Below are 10,020 nucleotides of genomic sequence, written 5' to 3'. Positions count from 1 at the left end.
TGGAAGGAAACCGGAGATCTCGGAGAAAACCCACGCGGGTCACGGGGAGAACGTACAAACTCCGCACAGACAGCGCCCGCGGTCAGGATCGAACCCGGGTCTCCGGCGCTGTGAGGCAGCAACTCTACCACTGCGCCACCCTGATAATTGTTGGGAAGAAACCACTCCTGAACGTGGTGGTCACGGCTTTCAGACTCTTTTAACTTCTTCTCGGTGGCAGTGGTGATGGGGGGAGGGCAGGAGAATGGGGTTGAGAGGGGGAGATACTTCAGCCATGATTGAATGGCGGAGTGGACTTGATGGGCCGAATGGCCTAAATCCGCTCGTAGAACCTGTGAGCTTATGAAATGAGAGTGTGGCCAGGGTGGTGTGGGTCTCTGACGATGCTGGCTGCCTTTTTGAGGCCCCTCCGGTGGTGGGGAGGTCAATACCTGAGATGGACCTTCAATGGTAGGGTTCACAAAATGCTGGAGTAACTCAGCAGGTCAGGCAGCATCTCGGGAGAGAAGGAATGGGTGACGTTTCGGGTCGAGACCCTTCTTCAGACTGATGTCAGGGGGGGCGGGACAAAGGAAGGATGTCGTTGGAGACAGGAGGACAGTGGGAGAACTGGGAAGGGGGGTGGGGGAAGAGAGGGACAGAGGAACCATCTAAAGTTAGAGAAGTCGATGTTCATACCACTGGGCGAAATATGAGGTGCTGTTCCTCCAATTTGCGGTGGGCCTCACTATGGCACTGGAGGAGGCCCGTGACAGAAAGGTCAGACTGGGAGTGGGAGGGGGAGTTGAAGTGCTGAGCCACCGGGAGATCAGGTTGGTTAAGTAAGGCAGATTTAGCGGAGGTGTTGAGCGAAACGATCGCCGAGCCTGTGTTTGGTTCGATGGTGGGGTTGGTCAGTACCTGAGATGAACCTTCGATGGTGGGGAGATCAGTGTCTGTGGGCAGTGTCCAGCCACTCTCTGGAGACACCTTTAATGATGGGGTTGGTCAGTCTGAGATGAACCTTCGATGGTGGGGTTGGTCAGTGTCTGAGTTTGACCTTCGATGGTGGGGGAGTCAGTGTCTGTGATGGGCTGGGCAGTGTCCAGCCACTCTCTGGAGATACCTTCAATGGTGGGGTTGGTCAGTATCTGATGGACCTTTGATGGTGGTGTTGGACAGTATCTGATGGACCTTCGATGGTGGGGCGGTCAGTGTCTGAGATGGACCTTCGATGGTGGGGGAGGTCAGTACCTGAGATGGACCTTCGATGGCGGGGTTGGTCTGTACCTGAGATGGACCTTCAATGGTGGGGAGGTCAGTACCCGTGACGGACGGTGTAAACACTACGTCTGTAGAAGCATCCTCTGTCAATAAGTAACGGTGAGTCAATACCGTTAATCAGGCTCTCTGAGAGTGCAGTTGGGTTGTGAGCCCGACCCCTCGTCCTCCCCTCTCACATAGACCGATGGGACCGCTCCGTCCAGCCATGGGCAGCGTGGCCATCCTCGTGTGGCTGTGCGCGGTGGCTCCAGCCACGGGGCAGAGCGCGTCGTGAGTAGACGGTTTCTCGCCCGCCGCCGGGCAGCGCGTTGATGTGAAGAGAAGGGGGGCACAGAGGCACGGCACGCACGTACACGCACACACGCACGCACGCACGCACACACGCGCACGCACACACGCACACGCACACTCACACACGCATGGTGGGCTGGGGGAATAGCGGGGTGTGCTAGACAGAGACCAAGTGTGTGTGTGCGTGTGTGAACGAGTATCTGTGTGTTTCAATGTTTGTACTTCGATGTCCAAGTTTGTGTGTGTGAGTGTGTGGCTGTCTGTGTATGTGTGTGTGAGTGTGTGTGTGGTTGGGTGTGTGTGTGTGTGTGAGTGTAACTGTATACGTTTGTGTGGGTGTGCGTGACTGTGTATGTTTGAGTGTGTGCGTGACTGTGTTTGAGTGTGTGTGAGTGTGTGTGTGACAGTGTGTGTTTGAGTGTGTGTGACAGTGTATGCATGTGATTGTGTGTGTTTGAGTGTGTGTGGCTGTGTGTGTTTGAGAGTGTGTGTGTGTGTGACTGTGTGTGTTTGAGTGTGTGTGGGTGACTGTGTGTGTTTGAGTGTGTGTGTGACTGTGTGTGTTTGAATGTGTGTGTGTGACTGTGTGTGTTTGAGTGTGTTACTGGGTGTGTGTGTGTGTGTGACTGTGTGTGTTTGAGAGTGTGTGCCTGTGCGTGTGTGACTGTGTTTGAGTGTGTGACTGTGTGTATGTGAGTGTGACTTTTTTTTAGTGTGTGTGTGTTTGAGTGTGTGTGTGACTGTGTTTGAGTGTGTGACTGTGTGTGTGTGTGTGTGTGTGTGTGATTCTGTGCATTTGAGTGTGTGTATTTGAGTGTGTGTGTTTGAGTGTGTGTGACTGTGTTTGAGTGTGTGTGTGTGTGTGACTGTGTTTGAGTGTGAGGCTGTGTGTGTGTTTGAGTGTGTGTGTTTGAGTGTGTGTGACTGTGTTTGAGTGTGAGGCTGTGTGTTTGAGTTTGTGTGTGACTGTGTTTGAGTGTGTGTGACTGTGTATGTTTGATTGTGTGTGTGACTGTGTGTGTTTGAGTGTGTGTGACTGTGTGTGTTTGAGTGTGTGTGTGACTGTGTGTGTTTGAGTGTGTGTGACTGGGTGTGCTTGTGAGCGTGTGCCTGTGTGTTTGAGTGTGTGACTGTGTGCGTGTGTGACAGTGTGTGTTTGAGAGTGTATGCCTGTATGTGTGACTGTGTTTGAGTGTGTGACTGTGTGTGTTTGAGAGTGTGTGCCTGTGTGTGTTTGAGTGTGCGACTGTGTGTGTGTGTGTGTGTGTGTGTGTGTGTGACAGTGTGTGTGACAGTGTGTGTTTGAGAGTGTGTGCCTGTGTGTGTGACTGTGTTTGAGTGTGTGACTGTGTGTATGTGACTGAGTGTGTGTGATTGTGTGTTTGAGTGTGTGTGTGACTGTGTGTGTTTGAGTGTGTGTGACAGTGTGTGTTTGAGTGTGTGTGACTGTGTGTGACTGTGTGTGTTTGAGTGTGTGTGAATGTGACCATGTGTGTTTGAGTGTGTACAACAGTGTGACTGGGTGTGTTTCAGTGTGACAGCGTGACTATATGAATTTGAGTACGCACGAGAGTGTGACTGTTTGTATTTGTGAATATGATTGTTTGTATGTTTGCATGTGTGTGCGTGTGTGTGTGTGTGTGTGTGTGTACAGCAGTGTGTGGTTGAGTGTGTGTGTGAGTATATGTATGGCTGTGTGTGTTTGTGTGTGATACTGTGTGTGTATGTTTGTGAATGTGAGTGTATGTATGTTTGAGTGTGTATATTTGAGTGTGTATGTATATTTGAGTGTGACTGTGTGTGTGTCTGTGCGTTTGAGTGTGTGTCAGAGTGACTGTGTGTTTGCGAAGGTGTGACTGTCCATTTGAGTGCGTGAGTGTGTTTGATTGTATGCGCACACACACACACGCACATATACTCACACACACACACACACACACACGGCCACTCACACACACACATGCATACACACACACACAGACACACACACACGCACATATACACACACACACACACACACACACACACACACACACACACACACACACGGACACTCACACACACACACACGGACACTCACACACACACATGCATACACACGGACACTCACACACACACACACACACACGCACATACACACACACACACACACACACACACGGACACTCACACACACACATGCATACACACACACACACACACACACATATACACACACACACACATGGACACTCACACACACACATGCATACACACACAGACACACACAAATGCACACACACACACAACAGAGACACACACAGATGCATACACACACGCACACATACACACACATATTTGAGTGTGTATGTATATTTGAGTGTGACTGTGATTGTTTATGTGTGTGTGAGTGTGACTGTGTGTTTGAGTGTGTGTCAGTGTGACTGTGTGTTTGTTTGCGAAGGTGTGACTATGTCCATTTGAGTGCGTGAGTGTGTTTGATTGTATGCACACACACGCGCACACACATGCACATATACACACACACACACACACACACACGGACACTCACACACACACACACACACACACACATGCATACACACACACAGACACACAGACACACACACACATGCACACACACACACACATACACACAACACACAGACACGTGCACATGCATACATACACGCACACATACACACAGACACACACACAGACACACACACATGCACACACACATGCACACATGCATACACACACACACACACACACACACACACACACACACACACACACACAAAACATACATACACACAAAACACATAGACACACACACCCATGCATACACACACATGCACACACACACACATATACACACATACAGACACACACACTCACGCAAACTTGCACACAGCACACACACACACACACACACAAAACACAGAGACACACACACACACACACCCATGCATACACACACATGCACTCACACACACATATACACACATACAGACACACACACTCACTCAAACTTGCACACAAGCACACACACACACACACACAACACATAGATACACACACACCCATGCATATGCACACACACACAGACACACACACACACACACACACACACACACAGACACACACACACACACACACAGACACACACACACACACACACACAACACATAGACACACACACACACACACACCCACACACACACACACCCATGCATATACACACACACACACACACACACACACCCACACACACACACACACACACACACACACACACACACACACTTCACAGAGGCACAGGGTGTCAGGGTTAATGGTGTTCTGCCTCTCCTGTGTCCAGTTACCTGATCACTGCCCCGAGCATTGTCCATGTGGACGTGCCAGCGAGCGTCACCATTCAGCTCCACGGAGTTGACAACACGCTCAACTTCAAGGTCTACTTGTTCGACGAAATAACAGGACAGAAAGTATCCGAAGACGTGGGATTTTCCCTTTCGAAGAAGAACAATTCCCGACAGATTCAAGACATACTTGTGAGTACGCTCCTGCAGTTTCTTCCCTGCTGTTATCAGGCAACTAAACCCATCCCACCACACAGAAACACACATGGTGTGAGCTACAGGGAGAGGTTGGGCCAGGCTGGGTCTCTATTCCTTGGAGCGCAGGAGGATGAGGGGAGATCTTATAGAGGTGCACAAAATCATGAGAGGAATAGATCAGGTAGACGCACAGAGTCTCTTGCCCAGAGTAGGGGAATCGAGGACCAGAGGACACAGGTTCAAGGTGAAGGGGGAAAGATTTAATAGGAATCTGAGAGGTAACTTTTTCACACAGAGGGTGGTGGGTGTGTGGAACGAGCTGCCGGAGGAGGTCGTTGAGGCTGGGACTACCCCAAAGTTTAAGAAGCAGTTAGACGGGTACACGGATAGGGCAGGTTAGGGTGGATATGGACCAAACGCGGGCAGGTGGGACGAGTGTAGCTGGGATATTCTTGCTATTGAGGGCGTGCAGCGTAGGTTCACCAGGTTAATTCCCGGAATGGCGGGACTGTCGTATGTTGAAAGACTGGATCGACTAGGCTTGTATACACTGGAATTTAGAAGGATGAGAGGAGATCTTATCGAAACGTATAAGATTATTAAGGGGTTGGACACGTTAGAGGCAGGAAACATGTTCCCAATGTTGGAGGAGTCCAGAACCAGGGGCCACACAGTTTAAGAATAAGGGGTCGGCCATTTAGAACGGAGATGAGGAAAAACCTTTTCAGTCAGAGAGTTGTGAATCTGTGGAATTCTCTGCCTCAGAAGGCAGTGGAGGCCAATTCTCTGAGTGCATTCAAGAGAGAGCTGGATAGAGCTCTTAAGGATAGCGGAGTCAGGGGGTATGGGGACAGGGCAGGAATGGGGTACTGATTGAGAATGATCAGCCATGATCACATTGAATGGCGGTGCTGGCTCGAAGGGCCGAATGGCCTCCTCCTGCACCTATTGTCTATTGTCTATTGTCATCTGCTGTTCCTTCCTGCACTAAAACTCAACGTGGTTTGTAACCCCACGCAGGCGCCCTTGGATCGAGTGAAGCAGCTGAACTTGTGGCGGCGCAAGACGACGTATGTCTCGCTGGCGGCGGAGTGCCCTGACCTCTTCCCCGGGAGGAAGGTGACCTCCGTCCTCCTCTCTTCAAGAAAGGGTTACATATTCATCCAGACCGACAAGCCGCTGTACACCACCGATGAGCAGGGTGAGTGGGATGCAGCAACGCGTGCCATAATCTTGTGGTTGGCATCGCGTCACGGTAGAGCAGAGATAGGAGCCAAAGTCGGCCACTCACAAAGTGCGACCATGGCTCACAAGGACCTAAAGGATAGAAGCAGGATTAGGGCCATTCGGCCCATCAGGTCCACTCCGCCATTCAATCGTGGTTGATCTACCTCTCCCTCCCAACCCCAGTCTCCTGCCTTCTCCCCATAACCCCTGACACCCGCACTGATCAAGAATCTATTTGAGTGGAAACTCAAATTTCACTGTACCTAAATTGGTACATGTGGCAATAAATTGATCTTGAAATCTTGAAATCTTGAAATCTTGAAATTATGAAATCTTGAAATCTTGAAATCTTGAAATCTTGAAATCATGAAATCTTGAAATCTTGAAATTATGAAATCTTGAAATTATGAAATCTTGAAATCTTGAAATCTTTAAATCATGAAATCTTGAAATCTTGAAATTATGAAATCTTGAAATCTTGAAATTATGAAATCTTGAAGTTATGAAATCTTGAAATCTTGAAATCTTGAAATCATGAAATCTTGAAATCTGGAAATCATGAAATCATGAAATCATGAAATCTTGAAATCTTGAAATCTTGAAATCTTGAAATCTTGAAATCTTGAAATCTTGAAATCTTGAAATCTATCTCTGCCTTAAAAATATCCATTGACTTGGCCTCCACAACCTTCTGTGGCAAAGAATTCCACAGATTAACCACCCTCTGACGAAAGAAATATCTCCTCTAACACTCTCCAAATAATTAGACCACAAGACCATTAGAAATAGCAGCAGAATTAGGCCATTCGGCCCATCAAGTCTACTCCACCATTCAATCACAGCCGATCTATCTCTCCCTCATAACCCCATTCTCCTGCCTTCTCCCCATAACCCCTGACACCCGCACTAATCAAGAATCTATCTAACTCTGCCTCAAATATATCCACTGACTTGGCCTCCACAGCCTTCAGTGGCAAAGAATTCCACCAGATTCACCACCCTCTGACTAAAGAAATTCCTCCTCATCTTCTTAAAGCTAAAGTCCTTTAATTCTGAAGCTCTGCTGCTGTTTAGTGGTTCATTGACTTTAGACTTTCGAGATGCAGCGTGGAAACACTCCTTGCAAATGCTCTAGCAGGCAAGAAAAAGGCTTTTTCACTAGTCCCAACTGCCCACACTTGGCCCATATCCCTCCAAACCTGTCCTATCCATGTACCTGTTTAAACATTTATTAAACGTTGGGATAGTCCCAGCCTCAACTACCTCCTCTGGCAGCTCGTTCCACACACCCACCGCACTCCAAAGACGTACAGGTTTGTAGGTTAATTGGCTGGGCAAATGTAAAAATTGTCCCTAGTGTGTGTAGGATAGTGTTAATGTGTGGGGATCGCTGGGCGGCGCGGACCCGGTGGGCCGAAGGGCCTGTTTCCACGCTGTATCTCTAAATCTAAAAAAATCTAAAAAATCTTTGTGTGAAAAAGTTACCCCTCAGATTCCTGTTGAATTTTTCCCCTCTCACCTTAAACCTATGTCCTCTGGTCCTCGATTCACCTATCCCCATTGCCCGTGGCATCTAACTGATCTATGCTCTTCATGATTTTATGCGTCTCTATAAGATCAGTCATTATCCTCCAAAGAATAAAGTCATAGCCTGCTCAACCTCTCCCTATATAGTTTAGACACACACAAAAAGCTGGAGTATTATAGGAAGGATGTCGACAAAATGGAGAGGGTACAGAGGAGATTTACTAGAATTTTGCCTGGGTTTCAGCACTTAAGCTACAGAGAGAGGTTGAACAGGTTGGGTCTTTATTCTTTGGAGCGTAGAAGGTTGAGGAGGGACTTGATAGAGGTTTTTTAAATTTTGAGAGGGACGGACAGAGTTGACGTGGGAAGGCTTTTCCCTTTGAGAGTGGGGAAGATTCCAACAAGGGGACATAGCTTCAGAATTGAGGGACAAAAGTTTAGGGGTAACATGAGGGGTAACTTCTTTACTCAGAGGGTGGTGGCTGTACGGAATGGGCTTCCGGTGGAAGTGGTGGAGGCAGGCTCGATTTTATTATTTAAGAGTAAATTGGATAGGTATATGGATGAGAGGGGATTGGAGGGTTATGGTCTGAGTGCAGGTAGATGAGACTAGGTCAGGGAGAGTGGTCGGCGTGGACTGGTAGGGCCGGACAGGCCTGTTTCCGTGCTGTAGTCGTTATATGGTTTTATGGTTATATGGTAACTCAGCGGGTCGGGCAGCATCTCTGGAGAGAAAGGAATGGGTGACGTTCTGGGTCGAGACCCTTCAGACTTCTTCTGAAGAAGGGTCTCGACCCGAAATGTCACCCATTCCTTTCTCTCCAGAAATGCTGCCTGACCTGCTGAGTTACTCCAGCATTTGAACCAGCTTCTGCAGATCCTTCCTACCCTATTTAGTTTAGTTGAGTTTAGATATACAACGCGGAAACAGGCCCTTTCGGCCCACCGGGTCCGCGCCGACCAGCGATCCCCGCACACACTAACGCCATCCAATACCTACTCGGGACAAATTTTACGTTTACAACAAAGCCAATTAACCTACAAACCCGCACGTCTTTGGGGTGTGGGAGGAAACCGAAGATCTCGGAGAAAACCCAGGCAGGTCACGGGGAGAACGTGCAAACTCCGTACAGACGGCGCCCGTAGTCGGGATTGAACCATGGTCTCCGGCGCTGTGAGGCAGCAACTCTACCGCTGCGCTAACTACAGCTCAGAGTCCTGGCAACATCCTCATAAATCTAATCGCCTCAACTACCTCCTCCGGCAGCTCGTTCCACACACCCACCACCCTCTGTGTGGAAAGGTTACCCCTCAGATTCCTATTAAATCTTTTCCCCTTCACCTTGAACCTATGTCCTCTGGTCCTCGATTCCCCTACTCTGGGCAAGAGACTCTGTGCGTCGACCCGATCTAATCCTCTCATGATTTTGTACACCTCTATAAGATCTCCCCTCATCCTCCTGCACTCCATGGAATAGAGACCCAGCCTGCTCAACCTCTCCCTGTAGCTCACACCCTCTAGTCCTGGCAACATCCTGGTAAATCTTCTCTAAACCCCTTTCCTTTTTGACGACATCTTTCGTGTTACAAGGTGCCCGGAACTGAACACAATACTCTAGATGCAGCCTAACTAATGTCTAGTTTAGTTTAGTTTAGTTTAGAGATACATCGCGGAAACAGGCCCTTCGGCCCACCGGGTCCGCGCCGCCCAGCGATCCCCGCACACTAACACTATCTTACACACACACTAGGGACGATTTACACACATACACCAAGCCAATTAACCTACAAACCTGCACGTCTTTGGAGTGTGGGAGGAAACCGAAGATCTCGGAGAAAACCCACGCAGGTCACGGGGAGAACGTGCAAACTCCGTACAGATAGCGCCCCCAGTCGGGATGGAACCCAGGTCCCTGGCGCTGTGAGGCAGCAACTCTACCGCTGCGCCACCGTGACCGCCCACTGTTGTTAGATCTTTCCTTGCCTTTGCTGATTGTGTTGACTTGTTGGCTGGTTTTCCCTTGTTACACAGTGAAGTATAGGATCTACACTTTGGATAACTACATGAGGCCTGTGATTGAGAGTGTGAAGATCACCATTTATGTGAGTACCTTGTCCACTTTGCCACAGTGATCCAATGCCCCATCCCACGAAGACTCAATGTTCAATG

At 48.9% G+C, this 10,020-nt stretch overlaps 1 protein-coding gene across 1 annotated transcript in view; it reads left to right on the top strand.

Moving 5' to 3' along the window:
* The first annotated feature begins 1,405 nt into the window (after positions 1–1,405).
* The window catches only part of LOC144603196 (complement C4-like), a 127,285-nt gene continuing 118,670 nt past the window's right edge, over positions 1,406–10,020 (top strand). Inside the window, 4 exon segments of the mRNA XM_078416376.1 lie at positions 1,406–1,533; positions 4,898–5,090; positions 6,117–6,297; positions 9,883–9,953. Of these exon segments, the coding sequence (XP_078272502.1) occupies positions 1,448–1,533; positions 4,898–5,090; positions 6,117–6,297; positions 9,883–9,953 (531 nt within the window). The 5' untranslated portion in view covers positions 1,406–1,447.

This window comes from Rhinoraja longicauda, chromosome 19, assembly GCF_053455715.1.
Source record: "Rhinoraja longicauda isolate Sanriku21f chromosome 19, sRhiLon1.1, whole genome shotgun sequence".
In the NCBI taxonomy this organism is placed as follows: domain Eukaryota; kingdom Metazoa; phylum Chordata; class Chondrichthyes; order Rajiformes; family Arhynchobatidae; genus Rhinoraja; species Rhinoraja longicauda.
Note: the sequence above shows the minus strand (reverse complement) of the source record. Positions and strands in the feature narration are given on the sequence as shown.